Genomic DNA, 15,376 nt, shown 5'->3' with positions numbered 1-15,376 from the left:
AGAGAGAGACAGAGACAGAGCATGACCCTAATAGGGGCAGAGAGACAAGGAGACACAGAATCTGAAGCAGGCTCTAGGCTCTGAGCTGTCAGCACAGAGTCCAAGGTGGGGCTTGAACTCTGGAACTATGAGATCATGACCTGAGCCGGAAGTCAGACACTTAACGACTGAGCCACACAGGCACCCCTGGATCATTTTTAAAAAATCCCTTCTATTACCTTCACTTTTTAATTGGAGTTTAATCCATTTATATTGAAAATAATTACTGATAATGGAGGACTTATATCTGCCATTTTGGTATTTGTATTTTATATATCATACATTTTTTGTTCCTTATATCCTCCATTTTGATTCCCTTATCATTTTTTTTTATGTATTTTCTAGTTATTTTCTTAAGGGATAATTTGGAGAGTACAATGAACACTTTAAACAACTTAATTATAATTAATACTAATTTAGCTTTAATAGTATTAAAAGCTCTGCTCCTGTCAGTCTCCATCTACCTTTTATGTTGGTATTTTCACAAACTACATCTTTATATTTATATACCTATTAACACATATTTAGTTATTTACATGAATTTATTTATAGTCATATAGGAAAAAAAAAGAGGTGTTATAAACCAGAAAATACCATAATTCTGATTTTCATATTTATCGATGCAGTTACCTTCACTGGAGTTTTCTATTTCTTTATATGGCTTTGAGTGACTATCCAGTATCCCTTCATTCAGATTGTTCATCCTTCTGTGGCACATGTACAAGCAACAAACTCCATCAATTTTTGTTGATTTGGAAATTTCTTTTTTTTTTTTAATGTTTATTCATTTTTTTGAGAGAGAGACAGAGCATGAGTGGGGAGGAGCAGAGAGAGAGGGAGACACAGAAACCACAGCAGGCTCCAGGGTATGAGCTATCAGCACGGAGACTAATGCGGGGCTCAAACCCACAAACCATAAGATCATAACCTGAGATTAAGACAGAAGCTTAACCGACTAGCCACTCAGGTGCCCTGATTTGGAAATTTCTTAATCTACTTCATTCTTGAATGATAGTTTTGGTGTGTGCAGAATTCTTGCATAGCAGTTTATTTTTACTTTTAATGCTTTAAAAATGTCACTCTACCTCCTTCTGGCCTGCAGCTTTCTGGAAAATTGGTTTTTAATCTGGTACATTATGAAACAGTTCTCTCTTGCTGCTTTCAAGATTCTTTTTTTTTTTTTTTGGTCTTTGGCTTTCCTCATTTTTGTTTTAATGTGTCTTAATGCTGATACCTTTGATTTTATTCCACTTGGAGTTTGTGTAGCTTTTTGGATTTGTACATTTATGTCTTTCATCAAATTTGGGAATTTTTCAGCCATTATTCCTTCATATAATTTCTCTGACCCTTTCTCTCCCTCTTTAATTTCTATGACTCCACAATTATGCACTTTCTGGTACCCTTCATGGTGTCCCACAGGTCTCTTAGGCTCAATTAATCTTTCCTTATTCTTTTTCTGCTCTTCAGATCACATAATATCAGTTGTCTTATCTTCAGTTTGCTGATTTTTTTCTTCTGCCTACTCATATATACTGTTGAACCCCTCTAATCAAATTTTCATTTCAGTTTTCTGTTTAAGCCCCCAAATTTCTGTTTGATGTCTTTTTATAATTTAAATCTCTTTATTGATATTTTCTGGTTCATGGGATATGATTCTTGTTATTTCCTTTAGCTCTTTGTTAATAGTCTCCTTTAGATATCTGTGCATATTTAGAGCACTCTATTTAAAGTCTTTGATTAATAATGTAATGTGGTAATTCTAGAAATGTCTCCCCCAACTTCATGGTTTATTGTTGGTTGTGTGGATTGTAGTTATTAACTTAGTGAGTTTTCTAAACTATTTTTGCAAAGACTGTATTATTTTGATGTGTAATCACTGAAGTCTGTGCTCTGTTGGTTTAGTAGTCAGCCAGCAATTTGACAGATTTCCTTAACTAGAGCATAAAAAAAAAGTATACTCTCTGATTGGCTCTCTGTTGGGCACTCTTTCAATGTTTAGCATTAGTCTTCACTTCTCACTTTTGCAGAGCCTAAAGGTCAGCTCAAGGTTAAAGAGTAGGGTCTTCTCAGGTCAGTTTTGAACATTGTCCAACCCTGAGCATGTGAGTGGCCTTCTAGATTCTCCACTATATGTGGAAGTTTTTTAATGCCCTTATTCTTCCTTGTGTTTCTTCTTCACACCTTTTTTTTCCCCAGGCTTTTTGTTGTGTCTGCTACTTTTCTCATTGTTATCCTTTGCAGCAGTCAACTGTGGGAAGTGTGTTTGCCTTTAAATGCTTTCAAAAAACACTGGGAGGCTGACTCTGCTCTGAGAAAGTTCAGAGGGGTGTGAAACAATGTGAAGTCCTTGAGCCACTTCCTCCGGAATCCCTCAAGGAGCCGTCAGGCAGATCAGAAGAGTCAAGCACAGTTCTTTAAGAGTCAAGTCTGTATTGCACCCTCTGGTAACAGCAAGCCATATCAGGAAGGTAGACACCATCCCCATGGTTGGCACTGAGCTGGGGAGTCAGTTATGGTAGGCAGTTAAGAAAAAAACACCATAATGTTGTTTTACTGAAAGTTGTCAGCTTTTTTTCTTTATTTAAGCATTTCCCTGGTGCTTACAAGTGTTAAAAATAACATTCCAGACCTCCAAAAAATCAGCTGATTCTGACAGCTTGAACCAATCAAGCTTATATTTGTCAGTTTACTCATTGTTTAGTAGAATACAGTTTTGGAGTTCTCTGCCTAAAAGAAACATTTTAACAGTTTACCATTTGATATGTGACATTGTGATTTATAATATATATATATATATATATATATATATATATATATATATATATATATATATATTTGGTCTTGGTCCCCTTTTCTGGCACATAGATTTTAAAATCTTTGAAATTTTTGAAGTGTTGAGAACAGCAGAGAACCTCTGAGACATAAACCTCTGCTGTTTATGTCTTTTGTTACGTATTGAGGTGGCTTTTGGAAAGCACCTAAGGATGGGGGATGGTTGCCGCAGGAGCCAACCATGTGATTAGAAGATTGGAACTCTCAGTCTCACTCCCTTGACCTCCAGCATCCAGGAGAAGGCCTGGAGGTTGAATCAGTCATCCATTGATAACTGATGATTTAATCAATTGTGCCTATTTAATGTGTGAAGCCTCCATAAAAATCCAAAAGGATGGATTAGGATTGCTTCCAGTTTGGTGAACATCTGAATATTTGGGGAGAGTGGTGGAATGGGAGAGGACAAGGAAGCACCATGCCTTTGTGCTATACCTTATCTTATGCATCTTTCCATCTGGCAGTTCCTGTGTTGCATTGTTTTGAAATAAACTAATGGTCTGGTAAGTAACATGTTTCTCTGAGTTGTGTGAGCTGCTCTAGCAGATTAATTGAGCCTAAGGAAGTGGTCCTTGGAGCCTCTGATCTATAATCAGTCAGCAGAAGCAAAGGTAATAATCTGGGCTTGTGACTGGCATCTGAAGTCAGGGTAGGGGGAATGGCCCTGTAGGACTGAATCCTTAAACTATGGAATCTGATGCTATCTTGGGATAAATAGTGTCAAAATTGAGTGACACCAGCTAATGTCCTGAAGACTTGCTTGGTGGTATGGGGAACCCCCCCCCCCACACACACATCCACTTTAAAATTGGGGTCCACAAGTTTTTAGGATATAAGGTGACTGGAAACTTTTAAAGTATATAGATATATAATTATCAGGTTAAAAAGATTCTGTTCATTTACTGTTTAATAATTTTATCTGAGCTAAGGATATTGAGTTTTATTTAACATTTTAATTTGCATTTATTTAGATGGTAAAAATATATTTCTTCTTAATGTGCATTATATAAGCTGATTTTTAAATGCTATACAAATCTCATATTCTTTTTTTTTCAATATATGAAATTTATTGTCAAATTGGTTTCCATACAACACCCAGTGCTCATCCCAAAAGGTGCCCTCCTCAATACCCATACTAATCTCATATTCTTAGAATAAATTTGTCAAGATATGTTTTCCTTTGTATACAGGCTGGATTAATTTTGCTAATATTTAGTTTAAGATTTTTACCTATATGTTCAGTAGTGAAATTGCTCTATAATTTCCTTTTTTGTACTGCCTTTGTTTGATTTTGATACCAAGTTATGGTAGTTTTATAAAAGTACTTAGGAAGGATATCCTCTTTTTCTGTATCTCTATCTCTCTGGAAATTTCAGTGCAGTGTCCTAATCATTTCCTCTTTGAATATCTGCTAGAAGTTGTTGAAAAAGCACTGAGAAGGATTTTAATTATTGATTCAATTTCTTTAATGACTGTAGGACATTCAGGTTTTCTAGTTCTTTCAATTTTGGTAAGTTCTGTTTTCTTTAATTTATACTTTTAGTTTTGAAATTTATTGGTGCAATATCATTAATTTAATATGTGTTTCTTCTGTTTTTAATGTCTGTAAGTATCTGTCATGATATATCCTTTTTTACTCTTTGTACTGGTAATTTGTGCCTTCTGTCTTTTTTCTTGATCAGTTTCATAACAGGTTTGTTAGCATTATTAGTCTCTACAGAGATTCAGCTTTTGGCTTTGTTGGTTGTCTTACCTATAGTTTTGTTCTAATTTCTGCTTTTATCTTTACCCTTACGTTCCATAAACTTTGTGTTTATTGCCATTTTTTAAAGCTTTTGGTAGTGAATATTTGTCTTATTTCTTTCAATAAATGAATTTAAGGCTAGTCATTTCCCTCTTAGTACTGGTTTGCATGACACAAATTTTGATAAGTAAGCTTGTTTTGGTTGTTACTTTATTTTTTTAATATTTTTTTAGTGTTTATTTTTTGAGAGAGAGAAAATGAGCAGGGGAGAGGCAAGGAGAGGGAGACATAGAATCCCAAGCAGGCTCCAGGCTCTGAGCTGTCACCACAGAGCCTGATATGGAACTTGAACTCACAAGATTATGACCTGAGCCGCAGTTGGAGGCTTAACCAACTGAGCCACCCAGGCACCCCTGAGCTATTACTTTAAAATGTTTTGTAATTTCCTTCTTTAATTGAGAATTATTCAAAGATGTGTGTCTTAATTTCTCAACATACTGGATTTTTTAGTCATCTTCTGGTTATTGATTCCCAATTTAATTTAAATCCTTTAAAATTTGTTAGGATTTATTTTATGACCTAGTTAATGTCTAGTTTTTTTAAATTAATATTCCAAGTCTGTTTGAAAAAATATATATGATGAGGTTGTTTGGGGTAGTTGACATGTATTTTCATTTAGGCCAAGTTTGTTAATCTGGAGAAAGATGGTTAACATTTCTACTATGGTTGTAAATTTGCATATTTATTCTAGAATCTGTTACTTTTTGCCGTATATACTTTGATTCTTTTTTATCAGGTGCATCTGATATATTGCCTTTATTATCCCTTATTTGTCCCCTCTTATTCTCTTTATAATTTTAATTTTAGAAAATAACAGACATGTACATAAGATGTACATGTACATAAGACATGTACATAAAGATGAGTACATAAAACATAATTGTTCTAGTTGGTGAATATGGTATGTGGAGTGAGGTAAAGAAGAAAAGCAAGAACCATTCCTAATAGTGGGATAATATGTTGTATTTCATAATATCCAATTTTTATTTAGATGCTAAATTTTTCTTCCCAATGACGTTAATTGGTTTCTTTTTTTTTTTTTTTCAACATTTATTTATTTTTGGGACAGAGAGAGACAGAGCATGAACGGGGGAGGGGCAGAGAGAGAGGGAGACACAGAATCGGAAACAGGCTCCAGGCTCTGAGCCATCAGCCCAGAGCCTGACGCGGGGCTCGAACTCACGGACCGCGAGATCGCGAGATCGTGACCTGGCTGAAGTCGGACGCTTAACCGACTGCGCCACCCAGGCGCCCCCGTTAATTGGTTTCTTAACAGGGATTTTCTTTTTGGTGTTTTATCAGAGTCACATTTTTGGAACTCTTCATATTCTAAACCATATCTGGCTTTTTAAGACCAACTTTGTATTTCTGTTTATTCAAGTATACTTCTTTTCCCCCAGTATTATGACATAGACTGAATCTCATAGTGTCTGGAAATAGAATCTAGATATTTTCTGATACCATAATAATAGTATTTACATTTATAATTTTTTTATGCTGAGTGATAATAAATATGTAAAATTTCTATTAAGAGCTATAATATTTATAGTACTACATATAGAATGACAAATTCCAGAAAAATCAGTTACTAAAATGTTTAATTTCAGACTTTTTTTCATTCAAAAAATACTTTTGAGCACTTAGGAAGTGCCAAGTATTACATAATGTGCTGAGGAAGCAATGGTGAACAAAACAAATTTTTATTCTCAATGTGCTTATTTCATTACATACATCCTACAAAATATTTGTAGTTGAGGCTTTTGCATATTGCTTAAATTGACCTTATAATTTCCTTTTTATTTCTAGTACATTTTGCCGTTTCTGTTGGAGGTTTCATTTATCTCGTTACCTACTTTCCAGTTGTTACTGTCTCTATAAAGTTTGCAGAAATGACATTCACCCAGAAGCTGGCTTCCTGTCTCAGCTCAAATATCGCAATGGGGCTGGGAACTAAATTCCTAGTCGAGGCAGAAATGGAGAGTGAGTATTTACCTTGTAAATTTGGCCGTATTCTCATAAGATATTCACAGTTTTAAAGTTGATTAATATTGTTAAACTGTCCTTCAAAAAATGATATTACTTCATACCACACCTGTAGCACCTGAGTTCCTCCACATTCTCTGCATAAATTTATTCAAGTCTGCTACTCCATTTGGAGTTCCTGGCTGCTCTTTGATGCTAGGAGAGGAAGCAGCACAGGTCTGCTTTTAGCACCTTTCAGTCTTCCTTTTTTCATCAGTGCAATATCTATGCAAAAATTCTTCTAGTCTTCTCTTCTGTAGATAGCATTTATTTCTGCTTTTCAATGATTATGTTTTCCAAAATTATATTTTCCAGTGAACATTTAGCATGAGGAGGGATTGAGAGAAAGGAGTCAGTGTCTTAACCCATAGGGGCTTCCTTATTTTTCTTAAAGCTTATATTCCTGAGTTTTTAGTATATGTATTTTGTTTTGGTTTCACTCATAACTGATTGTTCCTGGCACACTAGAAAACATCTTAAATGATTACTTTCTCAAATATCCTAAATTCTAGTGGTATTAGAAAGTGACTATAGTAGGAATTTCTAGAAAATATTAACACCTTTTCTCTTCACTCTTTAATTATGATGCAGATGGATAACTGTTTTAGTGTCGGTTGGCACCTAAATTAAATGTCAACTGTTGTCTCTTAGAAATTGGAATTAAATGGAGCAACATCTTCTCACCACCCCAAATGGAGAACTTTGGCTTTGCCCACGTACTGGGAATGTTTTTATTTGATGCTTTCTTATATGGCCTTGTGGCCTGGTATATAGAAGCTGTCTTTCCAGGGGAGTATGGTGTGCCCAAGCCATGGAACTTTTTCTTGCTGGTGAGTTCTAATGCTTGTGTTACTGAGAAAGGCCACAGTCCTTATGCATATGTATTGTAATTTCTGTAAAAGCCACCATGAGTTAATTTTGCACTGTCTATACTTGAACCAATAGGTCAGGTGAAAGAATCATTCTACTTACTCCAGCCATTCATGGCCTTTTCCTATTACACTTTAAAGCATCCAGTATATATAAATATAAATAATCTGTAGATCATGGCCTATTACCTCAAACTTTACAAACTCTGAGTAATCCATCACATTTACAGGCAAGTATTTCATAAAGGATTAAACTCAGGCATAAAGAAAGTAATATAGGATGGGTCTTTGGGTGGTAAAAAAAAAAAAAAAAAAAAAAAGAAGTTTAGTTAAGTCCCCCATCTGGGGACTGCTTTTTATCCTTGGTTAGCACAGATCTCTTGGAGTCAGAACTATAGCATGATGGCTCATTCTTTTTCTTGACTCCTTTCCTTATCTGCTAAGAGAAGATATGACAAAAAATGATACAATCATTTTTGCCATGACCTCATTTTGGAGTAATTTTCTTTTGTCCCTCTTGGACACTTATAATTTTCATAGAGTAGTCTGCTTTTATGCCCGGGAATGCAAATTATAACCAATTAGCTCCAAAATTTAATCACAAAAAAATTTCAGCAATCCATCTCAGTACAAAAGATAACAGGCTAGAGTATTTTATAATGAATCATTTTTCAATACCATTTCAGTAATGTCACATTCATTCCCCTCTTTTTTTTTTTTTTTTTTTTTTTTAGCGCTATTACTGGTTTGGGGAAGCATCTAAGGGAAAAAAGGAAAGAAGGCAATTTTATGAGACAAATGAAAGCAAGTATTTTGAAGCAGAACCTACTAATTTGGTGGCAGGTATCCAAATCAAACATTTGTGCAAGGTATTGTTTCAAATTTTTTCTTCTTGATAGGACTGAAATTTAGTTTAGTGCTCACTGTAAATGATTATTACTATAAATACAAGAAAAAGATCACATGCTAATAAAAGATCACAGCCATCCTTTTGATCTTTGAGAAACATAAAAAAAATAATTTTTTTCAGTATATAATAAAAAGTCAAATCTTTTTCTCCTTCCCCCAGAATAGAGTCAGGTTTTCTATAAGCTATATGTTATCTTCCACAAATTCTCTCATTTTAAAAAGTAGAGTCTATTGGAGATGAATGAGTTGAGTGTATAAGCATTAATTTCTGTTCACAAATACTTTGCATTTATCTATTATGTAATCTTTCCCCTGTCAAGGAGTTCATCAAGGGAGGGCTTTTAATCTCTTAATTTATCTGCACCAACTGTCGGCATGTAGTATTCAGGTAACCTGTATGGGCTGGCATTCCGTTGCCTCTCAAAGGTCTACCTAAGCTTGGTTTGAACTCTTAACCCCACAGCCTATGGAAACCCAAAGCCCTCCATGCTAATTCAGCTAATTTTGGAGATGAGTATACTCTTGTCGTATCCTTTGCCTCCAGTATGCTATATGCTTTCTCTGTTTTGGTTACATTAACCCAAAATGCAAAACTCACTCTTTTCCCTGGTTTTCTCAGGAAATGTAGTCACATCCAACATTTTTGTGGATATCAGTATAGATTAGGGCTGGAGGGTGTTGGCCTAAGGAACACATGGTCTGTGACAATTTCCCCAGCTGTAGTTACCTTGGCCCCCCTTATTTCTCTCTTCATAATTTTCCTACCAGATTTTCCCTGAGAAGCCACTCTGATGTGACTCCCTCAGATTCTCATGAAAATGCCCAGAATAACCAAGGTCCTTCTATGTATCACTCCATTCATTCATTCATTCATTCATTATTGACACTGGGGATATAAGTGATGAAAAATCCAGATTAGACCCATGCTCTCAAGGAGCTTACGTTCTAGTATGAATGAAAGTGGGTTGAGAAGTGAACAAACAGGGTAATTACAGCATACAGTCAATACCATTGGGAAAACAAATAGGGTGATGATACAGTAATTAAAGAATAAGTGGGGGAGGAAAAACACTTTGGGTAAGTTATTCATTTGAACTCTCTGAAAACATGGCCACTGTGGATACTGGCCACCCTCTCCAACGATAACCTCACCTCAACAGAGTCACCTCACACAGAATCAAATGCATTTCCTTGAGGAGTTGGCCCAACTATTCTCTCTCCCAAACCTTCTTGTCTTCACTCAGATGTTGATCTCAGGAACACTCCTCCATGCTAATTTACATCTTTTGTAAACTTCCTGGATACTAACTTCTGTCTTAGAGTGTACTTCCCACTGGGAATGTAAGTTCCCAGGGAACTTAATTAGGGATAGTTGGTACCTGAGTGGACTGAGAAAGCAGATGATGAGATACAAGGTAGCAGTGCAGTGTCCATAGGTTGAACTGGGATGTATTCCAGGGAAAGAAATCCATTAGTTGGTGTCATGTATCAAGCATGTGAAAAATATGGGTGAAATAATTATAGGTACCATGGGATGGGTGGCTGTTTTGGGGGGAACTGATAGACTGGAGACAGAAAATTAAAGGCTGTCTATGATTAACCATCAGAGGCTAACTGAAATCTAGTCAGCCTTCCAGGAAGCACATGAAGAGATTTTCATTTCCAGCACCCAAGAGCAGAAAAGCTGAGAACTAAGCCATAGACTTAATCATAAGAATAGCAAGCTTTAGAAAAAGTTAAAATTTTAATTTAGGAAAGTCTACTCTCCCAGGATTAAGGCATTGATTTGGAGAGAATGGACTATGGAGACATAGGATAGGAAATCTAGGATGCAAAAATCTCAAGTCCCATTTTCTCCTGAACCCTTCGCCTGAAGAAATGGTTCACTCCTCCCTGTTTAGGGCTTGGATTTCTTTCTCTCTTCCTTGAATATCCACCCCACAAGACAACTCCTTCTAGCCACTAGGAAAATAACATAGATTATATCACAAAAGGTAGTAGACAGCCTCAAAGATGATTCTCAGTGACACACATCTCCTGATTTTCATGCCTTTGAATAGGCCTGACCTGTATGAGCAGTCAAGAACTGCAGAAGTGAAATGACTGCTTTCTAAGACTAAGTCATAAAATGCATTGAGGCTTCACTTTGGTCTCTTGGGTTGTTTACTCTGGCTAAGTCAACTGCCATGCTGTGAGTATACTCAGTCGCCTAAATGACTGAAGATAGGCCCACATGGTATTAACTGAGTCCTTCCTCCAACAACCAGAACAAACTTGCCAGCCAGTTGAGTGAGTCGCTTTTAAAGTGGGTCTTCCACTCCCAGTGAGCCTTTCAGATGACTGTAGCTCTTGTCAACATTTTGAATGCAAAATCAAGACAAACCCTGAGCCAGAGGTCCCGAGTTTATGAGGCCAGAAACTGTGAGGAAAAATAAATATTGTTTTAAGTCACTAAGTTTGGGTAATTTATTACTGAGCAATAGATAAATAGATATTGGTACCTGAAAATGGGATGCTGCCATAACAAAAAACCAATAAATGTGGGAGTAGTTTTAGGATTGGGAAGTGAGGGGACACTGGAAGCCTAAAGGGCCTACAGTAGACTGTTAGCAGAAACCTAGTGATCTTGGAGATGGTTGCCTTTGAAGGCCTAAAGGGAAGTGAGGAACTGTTAACTGAAAACTGGGAGGAAAGAAGTACTTGTTATTTAAGATACAAAGTCTGTCAACACCATCACTTAACAGTAATGTGGGAAACAGAAACTGTTACTAATGAGATGGTTAAATGAAATATTTTCAGGTGAGTTGGTGAAGGAGCTGCCTGACTTCTTGTTGCCTTAAGTAAAATGTAGTGTATGTGAGAGGAGAGAGAGAAACAGAAGAAAGGATTATGAAACTTAAAGGAGACAGATACTGGTTTAGAGAAATCCTAGCCTCTCCTGATGATGGATGATGTTGAAATTGAAGTGGCATCTAATCAAAGAGAAAATCCAGATCAGAAAAACATGGTCCGAAGTTGAACCCACAGTGTTGAATAAAGGAATTCCAGTTCAAGATGGTAACATAAGAAGACTCTAAACTCCATCCTCCACAGAACACACCAATTATACCTATTAATAGAACAATTCTTCCTGAAGAAGTACTGAGGGTTGACTAAACAGCTACTAAACAGCTCCCAGCCTAAGGCAGGGAGAATGGCAAGAGAACAGCAAGAGAGGCAGAGACATGGTAACAAAGGGAACCCCCCCCCCTCAACTCCGTGAACAGCACTGGGACGGGATAGTTCTGAGAGACCAACAATAGATCCTTCTGTCCTTGGGCACAGGAAAACACACACACACACACACACACACACACACACACACGGTTTAAAAGGGCAACTACCTATAAAAGAGGCAACACTAGAATTGTGCTAAGCAATGGAGGAGCTACATCACATCAAGATCACATTGAGATGACCAACCCACTTGCCATGATATCCCGACTCTGCTCTGGTCCAGGCTTCCAAGGTGGGATGAGAACATAAACTCCTCAGTCCCTCTGATCAGGATCCTGAAACTCTCACACCAGCCCCAGTCACACTGGGCATAGGGGAAAAAAAAGCCTTGGTTTAAAAGGGCTGAGGAACTCTGGGAACATTCTTACCCACCTCCACCTCCAGACCAGAGCAAGGTTTGGCTCATGGTGAGCTTGCAACCTAAGTGAGCCCAGGTTCCACAAGCCCATGCCAGCTGTTCTGTGGTGCCGGGGCACAGAAAACAAGCTGCAGTTTTGTGTTTTGTTGTTGTTAGTTTTTAATATTTTCATTCTATACTTATTAAAATTTGTCTTGTTTTTTATTTTTTATCTTTTTTTCTTTCAAGTTTTTATTTAAATTCCAGCTCATTAACATACAGTGTAGTATTAGTTTCAGATATAGAATTAGTGATTAATCACTTATATACAACAGCCAGTGCTTATCATAACAAATGCCCTCCTTAATGCCTATCACTGAATTAACCCATCATTCCCACCTACCTCCCCTCCAGGACCTTCAGTTTGTTCTCTATAGTTAAAACTCTGTTTCCTGGTTTGCCTCTTGTTTTTCTCACCCCTATGTTCATGTGTTTTGTTTCTTAATTTCCACATATGAGTGAAATCATGTAGTATTTGTCTTTCTTTGACTTACTTCACTTAGCATAATACTCTCTAGCTCCATCCACTTCAATGCAAATGGCAAGATATCATTCTTTTTGATGGCTGAGTAATATTCTATTGCGTGTGTGTGTGTGTGTGTGTGTGTGTGTGTGTATACACACACCACCTTTCTTTATACATTCATCAGTCGATGGACATTGGGCTCTTTCCATAATTTGGCTATTGATAATGCTGCTATAAACATAGGGGTACATATATCCCTTCAAATGAGTATTTTTCTATCCTTTGGGTAAATACATAGTAGTGTAATTGCTGGCTCATAGGGTAGTTCTATTTTTAACTTTTTAAATACTGTTTTGCAGAATGGCTGCACCAGTTTGCATTCCTAACAATGCATGAGGGTTCCTCTTTCTCTGCATCCTCTCCAACACCTGGTGTTTCATGTGTTGTTAGTTTTATCCAGTCTGGCTAGTGTGAGGTGATATCTCATTGTAGTTTTGATTTGCATTTCCCAATGATGAGTGATGTTCAGCATCTTTTGATGTGTCTGTTAGCTGCCTTGATGTCTTCTTTGGAAAAATGTCTATTCAAGTCTTCTTCTCATTTCTTACCTGAATTATTTGTCTTTTGGGTGTTGAGTTTGTTAAGTTCTTTATGGATTTTAGATACTAACTATTTATCAAATATGTCATTTGCAAATATCTTCTCTCATTCTGAAGGTTGCCTTTTAGTTTTGTTTATTGTTTCCTTCGCTGTGCAGAAGCTTTTTATCTTGATGAGGTCCCAATGAAAAGTTTATTTTTGCTTTGTTACCCTTACCTCATAAGACATATCAAGTAAGAAGTTGCTATGGCCAATGTCAAAGAGGTCGATGTCAAAGAGGTGTGTTCCCCTGCAGGATTTTTGTGGTTTTCTGTCTCACAGTTAGATCTTTCATCCATTTTTTGTGTATGGTGTAAGAAGTCCAATGTTACCCTGATTCCAAAACTGCACAAATATTCCACTGAAAAAGAGAACTATAGGCCAATATCCCTGATAAACATGGATGTAGAAATTCTCAATAAAATATTAGTAAATTGAATCCAACAGAACATTAAAAGAATAATTCATCACAATCAAGTGGGATTTATTCCTGGGTTGCAAAGGTGGTTCAATATTTGCAAATCAATCAATGTGATATACCACATTAATAAAAGAATTGATAAGAACCATATGATCTTCTCAATAGATGCAGAAAAGAAGCTTTTGACAAAGCACAACATCCAATCATGATAAAGACCCTCAACAAAGGAGGGATAGAGGGAACATACCTCAACATAGTAAAGGCTATCTACAAAAAAAACCCACAGCTAAGGAATAAGACAGGTGTCCCCTCTCACCACTGTTATTTAACATAGAACTGGAAGTCCTTGCCTCAACAGACAACAAAAATAAAGGGCATCCAAATCAGCAAGGAAGAAGTCAAACTTCCATTATTTGCAGATGACATGATACCCTATATTGAAAACCCAAAAGATTGTACTAAAAAAAATTGCTGGAACTGATACACAAAGTCATAGGATGATTCGATAAAGTCACATGATACAAAATCAACATACAGCAATCTGTTACACCAAATATGAAGCAGCAAAAATAGCAATCAAGGAATCGATTCCATTTATAATTGCACCAAAAAACATAAGATACCTAGGAATAAACCTAACCAAAGAGGTAAAAGATCTGTATTCTGAAAACTACAAAACACTAATGAAAGAAACTGAAGAGACACAAAGAAATGGAATAACATTCCATGCTCGTGGATTGGTAGGACAAATTGTTAAAGCATCTATACTACCCAAAGCAACACATTCAATACAATCCCTATCAAAATACCACTAGAATTTTTCACAGAGCTAGAAAAAATAATCCTAAAATTTGTTATTTTTTTGTTTTTTTCTTTTTTCTTCTTTATCTTTTATCTCTTTTCTTTTTAAAATTATTTAGTTTTTCTTTATTCTCTGTAAAAAGCCACAGTTCAAAATATAACTAGCATGTACAGCCACAGCTCCAACCAGCCATTAAAAGTCAACAAGCACACAGTCTATAGGGGGTCAGCATACACAAGACCACTCCTTTAACTTTAGGAGAAGTAGCCATTTCATCTAATCCATAGAAACAAACACAGAATGTCAAGCAAAATGGGAAGATAGAGGACTATCGTCCAAAGGAAAGAACAAGACAAAACCTCAGTAAAACAATTAAATGAAATAGAGATAAGCAATCTATGTGACAAAAAAATTTTAAGTAATTGCCATAAAGATACTGACTGGACTGAAGATACCAATGGAAGAACTCAGACTTCCAATAAAGAGAAGAAAATATTAAAAATAACCAATCAAAGCTGAAGAATACAATAACTAAAATTAAAAAAAACACTAGAGGGAATCAACAGATTAGAGGATTCAGAAAAACATACTAGTAATCTGGAAGACAGAGTAATGGAAAGCACAAAAGCTGAACAGAAAATAATGTTTTAAAATAAGGATAGATTAAGAGATTTCCTGGGCAATATAAAGCAAACAAACATTTGTTGTAGACTATGAGTCTGGAGTTCTCTCCTGTCCAGCAAGAGAGCAGATGCAGAAATGAAAACAAGAGAAGCTAATGTCTGGGAGGAGACAAGAGCCCCAAACAGTGGTTTCATCTCTGTATTTATTGATCCCACAAGATATTACCCACGTGGAAAACATGAAGAAAATAATATCTTGCGGCAAGATGGCGGCTTAGGA

At 36.3% G+C, this 15,376-nt stretch overlaps 1 protein-coding gene and 1 long non-coding RNA gene across 3 annotated transcripts in view; both read left to right on the top strand.

Moving 5' to 3' along the window:
* LOC122471578 (phospholipid-transporting ATPase ABCA3-like) overlaps positions 1–10,923 on the top strand; it is a 49,064-nt gene extending 38,141 nt beyond the window's left edge. The window contains exons 9-11 of one of the 2 annotated variants that reach the window (XM_043560327.1): positions 6,560–6,652; positions 7,346–7,524; positions 8,298–10,923. In XM_043560327.1, coding sequence (XP_043416262.1) covers positions 6,560–6,652; positions 7,346–7,524; positions 8,298–8,459 — 434 coding nt within the window. In that variant the 3' untranslated portion in view covers positions 8,460–10,923. Of the gene's footprint in view, positions 1–6,478; positions 6,653–7,345; positions 7,525–8,297 lie in introns of both variants that reach the window. The other variant, XM_043560326.1, reaches the window with a different exon arrangement.
* LOC122471579 overlaps positions 1–15,376 on the top strand; it is a 115,367-nt gene that overhangs the window by 48,116 nt on the left and 51,875 nt on the right. The gene's annotated exons all lie outside the window — the stretch shown is intronic.

Source organism: Prionailurus bengalensis, chromosome E3 (genome assembly GCF_016509475.1).
Source record: "Prionailurus bengalensis isolate Pbe53 chromosome E3, Fcat_Pben_1.1_paternal_pri, whole genome shotgun sequence".
In the NCBI taxonomy this organism is placed as follows: Eukaryota; Metazoa; Chordata; class Mammalia; order Carnivora; family Felidae; genus Prionailurus; species Prionailurus bengalensis.
The sequence above is the reverse complement of the archived record's forward strand: the minus strand, read 5'-3'. Positions and strand labels throughout refer to the sequence as shown.